This window comes from Pristiophorus japonicus, chromosome 23 (genome assembly GCF_044704955.1).
Source record: "Pristiophorus japonicus isolate sPriJap1 chromosome 23, sPriJap1.hap1, whole genome shotgun sequence".
NCBI classification, from domain to species: domain Eukaryota; kingdom Metazoa; phylum Chordata; class Chondrichthyes; family Pristiophoridae; genus Pristiophorus; species Pristiophorus japonicus.
In genome coordinates this window covers 8198046-8213309 of record NC_091999.1, presented here as the reverse complement: position 1 = coordinate 8213309, position 15264 = coordinate 8198046, and the positions used below count along the sequence as shown (strand labels likewise).

Here is a 15264-nt window from a genome sequence, read left to right as displayed (position 1 = left end):
CGGTTTCGGTGGCCCTTTAATAAGGGGTTGGTTGATGTTACCTTGCACACACCCGTATTCCTCCCTGCCCACGCACTCCATTACCGGGAGGCGATGTGCTATAAATAGGCAGGTCTCTGCCACGCGTACTGACTTGCTGTCTCCAGCCCTCGGCCGAGAAGCTGATCACAAGTCCCGTCAACAGGCCCCGGGCAATTTAAAGGCACAACTCCCAGCTCCATAAAAACCACAGCAAATAGGAGCAGGAGTCGGCCATTCGGCCCCTCGAGCCTGCTCCGCCATTCACATCATCCTCCTAATCTGTCCCTCGGAGTCGAGGAAGACTTGCCTCCACTCTAACACTGAGTTCTCAGGTGACTGAACAGTCCAATACGGGAACCACAGTCTCTGTCACAGGTGGGACAGACAGTGGTTGAGGGAAGGGGAGGGTGGGACTGGTTTGCCGCACGCTCCTTCCGCTGCCTGCGCTTGCTTTCTGCACGCTCTCGGCGACGAGACTCGAGGTGCTCAGCGCCCTCCCGGATGCACTTCCTCCACTTAGGGCGGACTGGTCTTTGGGCCCAGGGGCTCCCAGGTGTCGGTGGGGATGTTGCACTTTATCAGGGAGGGCTTTGAGGGTGTGTCCCTTGTAACGTTTCCTCTGCCCACCCTGGGGCTCACTTGCCGTGAAGGAGTTCCGAGTAGAGCGCTTGCTTTGGGGAGTCTCGTGTCTGGGGGGCCATGCGGACAATGTGGCCCTGCCCAGCGGAGCTGGTCGAGTGTGTGGTCAGTGCTTCGATGCTGGGGATGTTGGCCTGGTCGAGGACGCTAACGTTGGTGCGTCTGTCCTCCCAGGGGATTTGCAGGATCTTGCGGAGACATCGTTGGTGGTATTTCTCCAGCGACTTGAGGTGTCTACTGTACATGGTCCGTGTCTCTGAGCCATACAGGAGGGCGGGTATCACTACAGCCCTGTAGACCGTGACAACACCACTGTCTGTCCCAATCCCCGCTCCTCTCAATTCTCCCAGAGCCCAAACTTCATCCACTGTCTGTCCCACCTGTGACAGGGACTGTGGTTCCCGTATTGGACCGTTCAGCCACCCGAGAACTCACTTTCAGAGTGGAGGCAAGGCTTCCTCGATTCCCAGGGACTGCCTGTGATGCTGGTGGTTACAGATTCAATAGTGGCCTTCAAAAGGTAATTGGATCAATACTTGATGGGTTGGGGAAAAATTGCCGGGATATGGAGAAAGAGCGAGCGAGTGGGACGGCCCGGGTTGTGCTTCGAATAGAGTCAGTGCGGACGCGATGGGCCGAATGGCATCCGTCAGTGCAGCTCTAAGCTACGAATACACCCCACCCGCTCTGTAATTGGACTTCAGTGTGTGACACATCGGGGCAGTGTGTGTGGGACCCCGTCACTGTGTGTGTGTGTGTGTGTGGGACACAGTCACTGTGTGTGTGTGTGTGTGGGACACAGTCACTGTGTGTGTGTGTGTGTGGGACACAGTCACTGTGTGTGTGTGTGTGTGGGACACAGTCACTGTGTGTGTGTGTGTGTGGGACACAGTCACTGTGTGTGTGTGTGTGATACAGTCACTGTGTGTGTGTGTGTGTGATACAGTCACTGTGTGTGTGTGTGATACAGTCACTGTGTGTGTGTGTGATACAGTCACTGTGTGTGTGTGTGTGACACAGTCACTGTGTGTGTGTGTGTGACACAGTCACTGTGTGTGTGTGTGTGACACAGTCACTGTGTGTGTGTGTGTGACACAGTCACTGTGTGTGTGTGTGTGATACAGTCACTGTGTGTGTGTGTGATACAGTCACTGTGTGTGTGTGTGATAGTCACTGTGTGTGTGTGATACAGTCACTGTGTGTGTGTGTGATACAGTCACTGTGTGTGTGTGATAGTCACTGTGTGTGTGTGTGTGACACAGTCACTGTGTGTGTGTGTGTGATAGTCACTGTGTGTGTGTGTGTGATACAGTCACTGTGTGTGTGTGTGATACAGTCACTGTGTGTGTGTGTGATACAGTCACTGTGTGTGTGTGTGATACAGTCACTGTGTGTGTGTGTGACACAGTCACTGTGTGTGTGTGACACAGTCACTGTGTGTGTGTGACACAGTCACTGTGTGTGTGTGACACAGTCACTGTGTGTGTGTGTGACACAGTCACTGTGTGTGTGTGTGACACAGTCACTGTGTGTGTGTGTGACACAGTCACTGTGTGTGTGTGTGACACAGTCACTGTGTGTGTGTGTGTAATACAGTCACTGTGTGTGTGTGTGATACAGTCACTGTGTGTGTGTGTGATAGTCACTGTGTGTGTGATAGTCACTGTGTGTGTGTGATACAGTCACTGTGTGTGTGTGTGTGATACAGTCACTGTGTGTGTGTGTGTGATACAGTCACTGTGTGTGTGTGTGATACAGTCACTGTGTGTGTGTGTGATACAGTCACTGTGTGTGTGTGTGTGATAGTCACTGTGTGTGTGTGTGTGATAGTCACTGTGTGTGTGTGTGATAGTCACTGTGTGTGTGTGTGATAGTCACTGTGTGTGTGTGTGTGATACAGTCACTGTGTGTGTGTGTGTGACACAGTCACTGTGTGTGTGTGTGTGACACAGTCACTGTGTGTGTGTGTGTGTGACAGTCACTGTGTGTGTGTGTGACAGTCACTGTGTGTGTGTGTGTGGGACACAGTCACTGTGTGTGTGTGTGTGGGACACAGTCACTGTGTGTGTGTGGGACACAGTCACTGTGTGTGTGGGACACAGTCACTGTGTGTGTGTGACACAGTCACTGTGTGTGTGTGTGACACAGTCACTGTGTGTGTGAGTGACACAGTCACTGTGTGTGTGTGTGACACAGTCACTGTGTGTGTGTGTGTGTGTGACACAGTCACTGTGTGTCACTGTGTGTGTGTGTGTGACAGTCACTGTGTGTGTGTGTGTGTGTGACACAGTCACTGTGTGTGTGTGTGTGTGACACAGTCACTGTGTGTGTGTGTGACACAGTCACTGTGTGTGTGTGTGACACAGTCACTGTGTGTGTGTGTGTGACACAGTCACTGTGTGTACACTGTGTGTCTCGCTTATTCTAACCTGATGACACTTGTGTTAAGCCAGCTCACTGTCTCACTCAGCAAAGCTATGCCCCCCCAGTCTAACCAGCGGCCCATCTTGGCTGCTCGAATTGCTGTGTGTGGGTGCTGCTGGGGGAGGGTGAGGGGGTTCGGACAATTCAAGCAACGGGACAGGTCAGCTTCCCTGTTTTATTACTCCTTCGCAAAAGGAAAGCCTTGCATTTATATAGCGCCTTTCACGATCACCGGACATCGGAAAGCGCTTTACAGCCAATGAAGTACTTTGTGGAGTGCAGTCACTGTTGTATTGTGGGAAACGCGGCAGCCAATTTGTGCACAGCAAGCTCCCACACACAGCAATGTGATAATGACCCAGATAATCTGTTTTAGTGATGTTGGTTGAGGGATAAATATTGGCCCCAGGACACCGGGGATAACTCCCCCTGCTCTTCTTCCAATAGTGGCCCCGGGATCTTTCACATCCAGCTGAGAGACGGGGCCTCGGTTTAACATCTCATCCCTCAGTACTGCCCCTCCGACAGTGCGGCGCTCCCTCAGTACTGCCCCTCCGACAGTGCGGCACTCCCTCAGTACTGCCCCTCCGACAATGCGGCACTCCCTCAGTACTGCCCCTCCGACAGTGCGGCGCTCCCTCAGCACTGCCCCTCCGACAGCGCAGTGCGGCGCTCCCTCAGTACCGCCCCTCCGACAGCGCAGTGCGGTGCTCCCTCAGTACTGTCCCTCCGACAGTGCGGTGCTCCCTCAGTACTGCCCCTCCGACAGTGCGGTGCTCCCTCAGTACCGCCCCTCCGACAGTGCGGCACTCCCTCAGTACTGCCCCTCCGACAGCGCAGTGCGGCGCTCCCTCAGTACCGCCCCTCCGACAGTGAGGGAGGGAGTGAGTCCCACACGGGATTTGAACGCGCGATTTAAGCGTGGCTGCTTCAGCAACCCCAGAATCCGTCTTGCTCCAATCCTTCCTGGCCCGTCCTTCCGTGACTCTCGACCTGTTCCTCTCGCCTCGCTCCGTGAGCTCTGGGGTTGACCCAGTTTGAGGTGGAGGAGGGGATGAAAGTGGGCCAGGCTGTGAAACCAATCGCTCCAAATTGTCGAGTTGCCAAATGAGTTGCGGGGCTGTTGAGAGGAGGAGTTGCCCCATTTAGTCTCCGACAGCTGCCTCTCGGATTTACGATTTTTTTCTCTTACAGTCACCGACATGTTCCCGTTCTACAATCGGACGGCGCAGGAGGAATCCATTCGGCCCAGCATACCAGTGTTGCCTCTTTGCTAGACCGATCCAATCAGTCCCACTCCCCTTCCCTGAGCCCTGTTAATTTTTCCCCTTCAATTCTCTCTCCAATTCCGGTTTGAAAGTTCCCGTTGAACCTGCTCCCACCGACCTTTCAAGCAGCGCGTTCCCGATCACAACACCTCGCTGCGTGAATAACATTCTCCCCATCGCCCCCTCTGGTACCATCGCCGCTTATTGTCAATCTGTGTCCCCCTGGTTACCGACTCTCGCACCCCTGGGAACCGTTTCTCCGTGTCAACTCTGTCCAAAAACCCCTCCTGATTTTGAACACCTCCATTAAACCTCACCTTAACCTCCTCTGCTCCGAGGAGAACAGCCCCAGCCTCTCCACGACACTGAAGGCCCTCATCCCTGGGACCATTCTGGTCAATTCCAGAGTTTAGGGCCTAAGCAGCAGTCACTAAACCCGCCTGTTTCCCCCTCCGTAACATCGCCCGTCTCCGCCCCCCTGCCTCAGCTCATCCGCTGCTGAAGCCCTCATCCGTGCCTTTGTTACCTCCCGACTTGACTATTCCAACGCACTCCTGGCCGGCCTCCCACATTCTACCCGACGTAAACTCGAGGTGATCCAAAACTCGGCTGTCCCCGTGTCCTAACTCGCACCCAGTCCCACTCACCCATCACCCGCTGTGCTCACTGCCCCCGTGTCCGAACTCGCACCCAGTCCCGCTCACCCATCACCCCCTGTGCTCACTGCCCCCGTGTCCTAACTCACACCCAGTCCCGCTCACCCAGTCCCGCTCACCCATCACCCCCTGTGCTCACTGCCCCGTGTACTAACTCACACCCAGTCCCACTCACCCATCACCCCCTGTGCTCACTGCCCCCGTGTCCGAACTCGCACCCAGTCCCGCTCACCCATCACCCCCTGTGCTCACTGACCCCGTGTCCTAACTCACACCCAGTCCCGCTCACCCAGTCCCGCTCACCCATCACCCCCTGTGCTCACTGCCCCGTGTCCTAACTCACACCCAGTCCCACTCACCCATCACCCCCTGTGCTCACTGACCCCGTGTCCTAACTCACACCCAGTCCCGCTCACCCATCACCCCCTGTGCTCACTGCCCCGTGTCCTAACTCACACACAGTCCCGCTCACCCATCACCCTCTGTGCTCACTGACCCCGTGTCCTAACTCACACCCAGTCCCGCTCACCCATCACCCCCTGTGCTCACTGACCCATGTCCTAACTCGCACCCAGTCCCGCTCACCCATCACCCCCTGTGCTCACTGACCCGTGTCCTAACTCACACCCAGTCCCGCTCACCCATCACCCCCTGTGCTCACTGCCCCCGTGTCCTGACTCGCACCCAGTCCCGCTCACCCATCACCCCCTGTGCTCACTGACCCCGTGTCCTAACTCGCACCGAGTCCCGCTCACCCATCACCCCCTGTGCTCACTGCCCCGTGTCCTAACTCGCACCCAGTCCCGCTCACCCCTCACCCCCTGTGCTCACTGCCCCGTGTCCTAACTCACACCGAGTCCCACTCACCCATCAACCCCTGTGCTCACTGCCCCGTGTCCTAACTCGCACCGAGTCCCGCTCACTCATCACCCCCTGTGCTCACTGACCCGTGTCCTAACTCATACCCAGTCCCGCTCACCCATCACACCCTGTGCTCACTGCCCCGTGTCCTAACTCGCACCCAGTCCCACTCACCCATCACCCCCTGTGCTCACTGCCCCGTGTCCTAACTCGCACCCAGTCCCACTCACCCATCACCCCCTGTGCTCACTGCCCCGTGTCCTAACTCACACCCAGTCCCACTCACCCATCACCCCCCTGTGCTCGCTGCCCCGTGTCCTAACTCACACCCAGTCCCGCTCACCCATCACACCCTGTGCTCACTGCCCCGTGTCCTAACTCACACCCAGTCCCGCTCACCCATCACCCCCTGTGCTCACTGCCCCGTGTCCTAACTCACACCCAGTCCCACTCACCCATCACCCCCCTGTGCTCACTGCCCCGTGTCCTAACTCGCACCCAGTCCCGCTCACCCATCACCCCCTGTGCTCACTGCCCCCGTGTCCTGACTCGCACCCAGTCCCGCTCACCCATCACCCCCTGTGCTCACTGACCCCGTGTCCTAACTCGCACCGAGTCCCGCTCACCCATCACCCCCTGTGCTCACTGCCCCGTGTCCTAACTCACACCCAGTCCCACTCACCCATCACCCCCTGTGCTCACTGCCCCGTGACCTAACTCACACCCAGTCCCACTCACCCATCACCCCCTGTGCTCACTGACCCGTGACCTAACTCACACCCAGTCCCACTCACCCATCACCCCCTGTGCTCACTGCCCCGTGACCTAACTCACACCCAGTCCCACTCACCCATCACCCCCTGTGCTCACTGACCCGTGACCTAACTCACACCGAGTGTGACTGTCTGTCCCACCTGTGACAGAGACTGTAATTCCCGTATTGGACTGTTCAGTCACCTGAGAACTCACTGTTGGAGTGGAGGCAAGTCTTCCTCGATTCCGAGGGACTGCGTGTGATGATGATTGAAGGCTGAGATTGATTTTTTTTTAGTCTGGGGAATCGAGGGATGTGGAGTTTAGGCGGGAAGGTGGATTTGAGACGGAAGATCAGCCATCATCGTAGGCAGTCCCTCGGAGTCGAGGAAGACTTGCCTCCACTCTAACAGTGAGTTCTCAGGTGACTGAACAGTCCAATACGGGAGCCACAGTCCCTGTCACAGGTGGGACAGACAGTGGTTGAGGGAAGGGGAGGGTGGGACTGGTTTGCCGCACGCTCCTTCCGCTGCCTGCGCTTGCTTTCTGCACGCTCTCAGCGACGAGACTCAAGGTGCTCAGCCCCCTCCCGGATGCACTCCCTCCACTGAGGGCGGGACTGGTCTTTGGGCCCAGGGACTCCCAGGTGTCGGTGGGGGATGTTGCACTTTATCAGGGAGGCTTTGAGGGTGGTCCCTTGTAACGTTTCCTCTGCCCACCTGGGGCTCGCTTGCCGTGAAGGAGTTCCGAGTAGAGCGCTTGCTTTGGGAGTCTCGTGTCTGGGGGCCATGCGGACAATGTGGCCCTGCCCAGCGGAGCTGGTCGAGTGTGTGGTCAGTGCTTCGATGCTGGGGATGTTGGGCCTGGTCGAGGACGCTAACGTTGGTGCGTCTGTCCTCCCGGGGGATTTGCAGGATCTTGCGGAGACAGCGTTGGTGGTTTTTCTCCACCATGGTTGGTCGTATTAAATGGCGGAGCAGGTTCGAGGGGCCGAATGGCCGACTCCTGCTCCTATTTCTGATCTCATTCAGAACGGGTTGGTTAATTAACACAGGTTTAACACTCACACTACACGTTACCAGTTCATCCACCAGGCTCATGTCGTGGGTGACCGAGACCCAACTTACTGGCGTTTTGTTGAGTGTCGGGAGCCTCGGGTGACTGGCTGAGCCACTGTGTCCTTTTGTTGTCGCGGGTTTACGCTGCCTGGGGCTGATGCTTTTTCCCTCTCTCTCCACAGATGGTCCTCCTCCTCGCTCCGACGTGTGACCAGCCCGTCGTGGTGTCCTGCCCACCGCTGGGCCCACTCCGTGCCGGTCCTGAACGGGGATCTGAGCCGTCTCCCCGGCGGGGTACGGGACTTCATCGACTCCAGCGCCCGTCTCTGCCAGCCCCAGGACATCCACATCTGCACCGGCTCCACCGAGGAGAACGCCACCATCTTCGCACTGCTGGAGCGCGAGGGGCTGGTCCAACGCTTGGCCAAGTACCACAACTGGTAGGCTCAACACGTGGCTCGCGCCTCGCTGCCTGATCGCGCTCTCTCGCACTCTCTCGCGCGCCCCCTCTCTCTCGTGCTCCCTCTCTCGCGCGCTCTCTCCCTCGCCCCCTCGCGCGCCCCCCCCCCTCTCTCGCGCGCCCCCTCTCTCTCTCGCGCCCCCCCCCCTCTCTCGCGCGCCCCCCCCCCTCTCTCGCGCGCCCCCCCCCCTCTCTCGCGCGACCCCCCCACACTCGCGCGCCCCCCCTCTCGCTCGCGCGCCCCCCCTCTCGTGTTGCGCGCAAGGATAACTTCACAAAAGATATGCTCGCTGATGTTCTGGGGGTCCTTTTGCATGAAACACAAAAGGATAGTCTGCAGGTACAGCAAGTGATCAGGAAGGCCAATGGTATCTTGGCCTTTATTGCAAAGGGGATGGAGTATAAAAGCAGGGAAGTCTTGCTCCAGTTATACAGGGTATTGGTGAGGCCACACCTGGAGTACTGCGTGCAGTTTTGGTCTCTGTATTTACGGAAGGATATACTTGCTTTGGAGGCAGTTCAGAGAAGGTTCACTCGGTTGATTCCGGAGATGAGGGGGTTGACTTATGAGGAAAGGTTGAGGAGGTTGGGCCTCTACTCATTGGAGTTCAGAAGAATGAGAGGTGATCTTATCGAAACGTATCAGATTATGAGGGGGGCTCGACAAGGTGGATGCAGAGAGGATGTTTCCACTGATGGGGGAGACTAGAACTAGGGGGCATGGTCTTAGAATAAGGGGCCGCCCATTTAAAACTGAGATGAGGAGGAATTTCTTCTCTCAGAGGGTTGTAAATCTGTGGAATTCTCTGCCCCAGAGAGCTGTGGAGGCTGGGTCATTGAATATATTTAAGGTGGAGATAGACAGATTTTTGGACGATAAGGGAGTGAAGGATTATGGGGAGCGGGCGGGGAAGTGGAACTGAGTCCATGATCGGATCAGCCATGATCGTATTAAATGGCGGAGCAGGCTCGAGGGGCCGAATGGCCGACTCCTGCTCCTATTTCTGATGTTCTGGTGTAACATGCTCTTGTTTCTCAGCCTTTCCCGATCCCTCATCCTCCTGGTTTACAGTCCCCTCTTGTCTGGTTCCTCTTTTCCCCCCACCCCCCCTCTCTTTCTCCCCCCCTGCCCCCTCTCTCTCTCTCTCACTCACTCTCTCCCTGTCTCAGTGGATATCTTACAAATAAATTATAAAATGTGTATCCGGGTCAAATAGCTGTGGAAAATGTGAAGACCTTTGTTGAACGTATGTGAGGTTTGTATGCACAGAATGAATTTGCTGCTTGTATTGCAGTCTGCCAACGGCAACCTTATTGAGCAAAGCAAGATCCCACATCATGCAGTGAGAGAAATGACCAGTTGATTGAGTTGTTTCCAACACCACGAGATATTTCTCCCAGTAGTGCTTCCGGGATCATTTACATCCCAACTGACAGTGCGGCGCTCCCTCAGCACTGCCCCTCCGACAGTGCGGCGCTCCCTCAGCACTGCCCCTCCGACAGTGCGGCGCTCCCTCAGCACTGCCCCTCCGATAGTGCGGCGCTCCCTCAGCACTGCCCCTCCGACAGTGCGGCACTCCCTCAGTACTGCCCCTCCGACAGTGCGGCTCTCCCTCAGTACTGCCCCTCCGACAGTGCGGCACTCCCTCAGCACTGCCCCTCCGACAGTGCGGGGCTCCCTCAGCACTGCCCCTCCGACAGTGCGGCGCTCCCTCAGCACTGCCCCTCCGACAGTGCGGCACTCCCTCAGTACTGCCCCTCCGACAGTGCGGCTCTCCCTCAGCACTGCCCCTCCGACAGTGCGGCGTTCCCTCAGCACTGCCCCTCCGACAGTGCGGCGCTCCCTCAGCACTGCCCCTCCGACAGTGCAGCGCTCCCTCAGCACTGCCCCTCCGACAGTGCGGCGCTCCCTCAGTACTGCCCCTCCGACAGTGCGGCTCTCCCTCAGTGCGGCACTCCCTCAGCACTGCCCCTCCGACAGTGCGGGGTTCCCTCAGCACTGCCCCTCCGACAGTGCGGCGCTCCCTCAGCACTGCCCCTCCGACAGTGCAGCGCTCCCTCAGCACTGCCCCTCCGACAGTGCGGCGCTCCCTCAGCACTGCCCCTCCAACAGTGCGGCGCTCCCTCAGCACTGCCCCTCCGACAGTGCGGGGCTCCCTCAGCACTGCCCCTCCGACAGTGCGGCGCTCCCTCAGCACTGCCCCTCCGAAAGTGCGGGGCTCTCTCAGCACTGCCCCTCCGACAGTGCAATGATCTCGCTGCAGGTTTGGGGAGTGTACAAGTGAGCTGCTGTGTTTCCCTAGCCAGGGGAAACGCTTCTGTTGAAATGTGAGACCTTTATGTGTGCAGCTCTGTAATTTCATCCTCTCATCAGCTGAGGATTCGTCACGCAGGTGTCAAATTAATTCCTCGAACTGGCTCGCACGATGTCGATCGCAGGCCGTCTATTGCCAGAAGCTGGTTAATGGCCCCAGGAATATCTCACTGCCAAGCAGGAGGCCATGTGGCCCATCATGACTGTGCTAGTGACCCAATTAAGAACATCAGAAACAGGAGCACAAGTCGGCCATTCGGCCCCTCGAGCCTGCTCCGCCATTTAATACCACCATGGCTGATCCGATCATGGACTCAGCTCCACTTCCCCGCCCGCTCCCCATAACCCTTCACTCCCTTATCGCTCAAAAATCTGTCTATCTCCACCTTAAATATATTCAATGACCCAGCCTCCACAGCTCTCTGGGGCAGAGAATTCCACAGATTTACAACCCTCTGAGAGAAGAAATTCCTCCTCATCTCAGTTTTAAATGGGCGGCCCCTTATTCTAAGACCATGCCCCCTAGTTCTAGTCTCCCCCATCAGTGGGAACATCCTCTCTGCATCCACCTTGTCGAGCCCCCTCGTAATCTGATACGTTTCGATAAGATCACCTCTCATTCTTCTGAACTCCAATGAGTAGAGGCCCAACCTCCTCAACCTTTCCTCATAAGTCAACCCCCTCATCCCCGGAATCAACCGAGTGAACCTTCTCTGAACTGCCTCCAAAGTAAGTATATCCTTCCTTAAATACGGAGACCAAAACTGCACGCAGTACTCCGGGTGTGGCCTCACCAATACCCTGTATAACTGGAGCAAGACTTCCCTGCTTTTATACTCCATCCCCTTTGCAATAAAGGCCAAGATACCATTGGCCTTCCTTATCACTTGCTGTACCTGCAGACTAACCTTTTGTGTTTCATGTGTTATATGGATAGCCTGGAGAAGCTCAGGTTCCTCTCCTTGGAGGAGAGAAGGTTGAGAGGAGGTTTGCTCGAGGTTTCAAAATCATGAGGGGGTTTGACAAGAGTAGATAGAAACATAGAAAATAGGTGCAGGAGTAGGCCATTCGGCCCTTCGAGCCTGCACCACCATTCAATGAAATCATGGCTGATCATTCCCTCAGTACCCCTTTCCTGCTTTCTCTCCATATCCCTTGATCCCTTTAGCCGTAAGGGCCATATCTAACTCCCTCTTGAATATATCCAACGAACTGGCCTCAACAACTCTCTGCGGTAGAGAATTCCACAGGTTAACAACTCTGAGTGAAGAAGTTTCTCCTCATCTCGGTCCTAAATGGCTTACCCCTTATCCTTAGACTGTGACCCCTGGTTCTGGACTTCCCCAACATCGGGAACATTCTTCCCGCATCTAACCTGTCCAGTCCCGTCAGAATTTTATATGTTTCTATGAGATCCCCTCTCATCCTTCTAAACTCCAGTGAATACAGGCCCAGTCGATCCAGTCTCTCCTCATATGTCAGTCCTGCCATCCCGGGAATCAGTCTGGTGAACCTTCGCTGCACTCCCTCAATAGCAAGAACGTCCTTCCTCAGATTAGGAGACCAAAACTGAACACAATACTCCAGGTGAGGCCTCACCAAGGCCCTGTACAACTGCAGTAAGACCTCCCTGCCCCTGTACTCAAATACTCTCGCTATGAAGGCCAACATACCATTTGCCTTCTTCACCGCCTGCTGTACCTGCATGCCAACCTTCAATGACTGATGTACCATGACACCCAGGTCTCGTTGCACCTCCCCTTTTCCTCATCTGTCACCATTCAGATAATATTCTGCCTTCCTGTTTTTGCCCCCAAAGTGGATAACCTCACATTTATCCACATTATACTGCATCTGCCATGCATTTGCCCACTCACCTAACCTGTCCAAGTCACCCTGCAGCCTCTTAGCATCCTCCTCACAGCTCACACCGCCACCCAGCTTAGTGTCATCTGCAAACTTGGAGATCTTCCATTCAAGGAGAAACGGTTCCCAGGGGCAGGAAGGTCGGTAACCAGAGGGACACAGATTAACGATAATCGGCGATGGAACCAGAGGGGGAGGAGGAGGAGAATGTTTTTACGCAGCGAGTTGTTGTGATCGGGGAACGCGCTGTCTGATAGGACGGTGGGAGCAGGTTTAACAAGGGGACTTTCAAAGGGGAATCTGATAGAATTTACAGAGCTCTGGGGGATAGAACAGGGGGGGGAGTGGGATTAATTGGATCGCTCTCTCAAAGAGCTGGCACAGGCACAATGGGCCAAATGGCCCCCTGTACTGCATCATTCATTGATTCTATGCCCTGACCGATTTTTCTAACAGTTGACTCACAAGCGTTGGAGAAATCAGACACAGCCCAGGTTCCATGACCTGCAACCCCAGTACAACAACAATTTGTATTTATATAGTGCCGTTAACTTAGTAAAACATCCCAAGGTGCTTCACAGCAGTGCTATATTTGACAGAGGCTCAGAATAAATTAGAGCAGGTGGCCAAAAGCTTTGTCAAAGAGGTGGGTTTTAAGGGTCTGGTGGAGGGAGACGTGGAGGGGTAGGGAGAGGTGGAGAGGTGGAGAGGTTTAGGGAGGGAGTTCCAGAGCTTGGGTCCCAGGCAACAGAAGGCACGGCCACCGATGGTGGAGCGATTATAATCAGGGATGGTCAGGAGGGCAGAATTAGAGGAGTGCAGACATCTCGGGGGGGGTTGTGAGGCTGGAGGGGGTTACAGAGATCGGGAGGGTTGTAGGGGCTGGAGGAGGTTACAGAGATCGGGGGGGTTGTGGGTCTGGAGGAGATTAGAGATAGGGAGGGGGCGAGGGCCATGGAGGGATTTGTAAAACAGGATGAAAATTTTGAAATCGAGGTGTTGCTTAAACGCGAGCCAATGTTGGTCAGCGTACAGCGGGTGATGGGTGAGTGGGACTCGGTGTGAGTTAGGACACGGGGCAGTGAGCACAGGGGGTGATGGGTGAGTGGGACTTGGTACGAGTTCGGACACGGGGCAGTGAGCACAGGGGGTGATGGGTGAGTGGGACTGGGTGTGAGTTAGGACAGGGGGTGATGGGTGAGTGGGACTGGGTGTGAGTTAGGACAGGGGGTGATGGGTGAGCGGGACTGGGTGCGAGTTAGGACACGGGGCAGTGAGCACAGGGGGTGATGGGTGAGCGGGACTGGGTGCGAGTTAGGACACTGGTCAGTGAGAACAGGGGGTGATGGGTGAGCGGGACTGGGTGCGAGTTAGGACATGGGGGCAGTGAGCACAGGGGGTGATGGGTGAGTGGGACTGGGTGTGAGTTAGGACACGGGGCAGTGAGCACAGGGGGTGATGGGTGAGTGGGACTGGGTGCGAGTTAGGACACGGGGGCAGCCGAGTTTTGGATCACCTCTAGTTTACGTCGGGTAGAATGTGGGAGGCCGGCCAGGAGTGCGTTGGAATAGTCAAGTCTGGAGGTAACAAAGGCACGGATGAGGGCTTCAGCAGCGGAAGAGCTGAGGCAGGGGGCGGAGACGGGCGATGTTACGGAGGGGGAAACAGGGCGGTCTGCGTTATGCTGCGGGTATGTGGCCGGAAGCTCATTTCAGGGTCAGATATAACAGCGAGGTTGCGAACAGTCTGGTTCAGCCTCAGACCAGGAGTTGGGGGAGAGGGAGGGAGTCAGTGGCTGGGGAACGGAGTTTGTGGCGGGGACCGGAAACAATGGGACAGGTCTTCCCAAATATTCAGTCGGGGGAAAATGTAATGAGCAGCTCATTTCAGGATCAAAAATTCAGAATCTGGAAGGTTGAGGAGCAATTTGCTTGAGGTTTTATTGTTGGCTTTTGATCGAATGGCTGGGGTGGATAGAGAAGGGAGGCACTGGGGTCGGGGGCAGTGCGCCAATCCCGTGGCCCCTGCCCCCCTGACCTGCGTTCGGCGCCTGTTCTCTTGCCCCCACAGCTGGCTGGCGCGGACAGACCCGCGAGATGTGGCACGGGTGGAGAGCAAGACTGTGATTGTGACGGAGAGGCAGTGTGACACAGTGCCAAGCCCCACTGACGGAGGCAAGAGTCAGCTTGGAAACTGGATGTCGGGCCCCGACTTCGAGCGTGAGGTGGGCCGCAGGTTCCCTGGCTGCATGAAAGGTAAGTGCCCCCCGAGTGTCGAGCCCCCCCACACCCCGAGTGTCGGCCCCCTCCCCCCACGCCCCGAGTGTCGGCCTCCCCCCGACTGTCGCCCCCGCCTGATTAGGACTCCCCTCTCCCTTCCCCCCCTCGCTCCATCTCTCCCTCCTTCCCCCCCTCGCTCCATCTCTCCTCCCCCCCCCCTCGCTCCATCTCTCCCTCCCCCCCCTCGCTCCATCTCTCCCTCCCCCCCTCGGCTCCATCTCTTCCCCCCCCCTCGCTCCATCTCTCCCTCCCTTCCCCCCCTCGCTCCTCTCTCCCTCCCTCCCCCCCTCGCTCCATCTCTCCCTCCCTCCCCCCCCTCCGCTCCATCTCTCCCTCCTCCCCCCCCTCGCTCCATCTCTCCCTCCCCTCCCCCCCCTCGCTCCATCCTCTCCCTCCCTTCCCCCCCCTCGCTCCATCTCTCCCTCCCTTCCCCCCTCGCTCCATCCTCTCCCTCACCCCCCTCGCTCCTTCCCCCATTCAGTAAGATCACGGCTGATCTTTGAGCTTCGGTTCCACTTTCCCGCCCAATATACTTGCTTTGGAGGCAGTTCAGAGAAGGTTCACTCGGTTGATTCCGGAGATGAGGGGGTTGACTTATGAGGAATGGTTGAGGAGGTTGGGCCTCTACTCATTGGAGTTTCAGAAGAAGAGAGGTGATCTTATCG

General features: G+C 56.7%; 1 protein-coding gene across 1 annotated transcript in view; it reads left to right on the top strand.

The window, feature by feature from the left end:
- The window catches only part of LOC139235714 (phosphoenolpyruvate carboxykinase [GTP], mitochondrial-like), a 32947-nt gene that overhangs the window by 15936 nt on the left and 1747 nt on the right, over nucleotides 1-15264 (top strand). The window contains exons 2-3 of the mRNA XM_070866754.1: nucleotides 7863-8120; nucleotides 14391-14575. Coding sequence (XP_070722855.1) covers nucleotides 7863-8120; nucleotides 14391-14575 — 443 coding nt within the window. The remainder of the gene's footprint in view (nucleotides 1-7862; nucleotides 8121-14390; nucleotides 14576-15264) is intronic.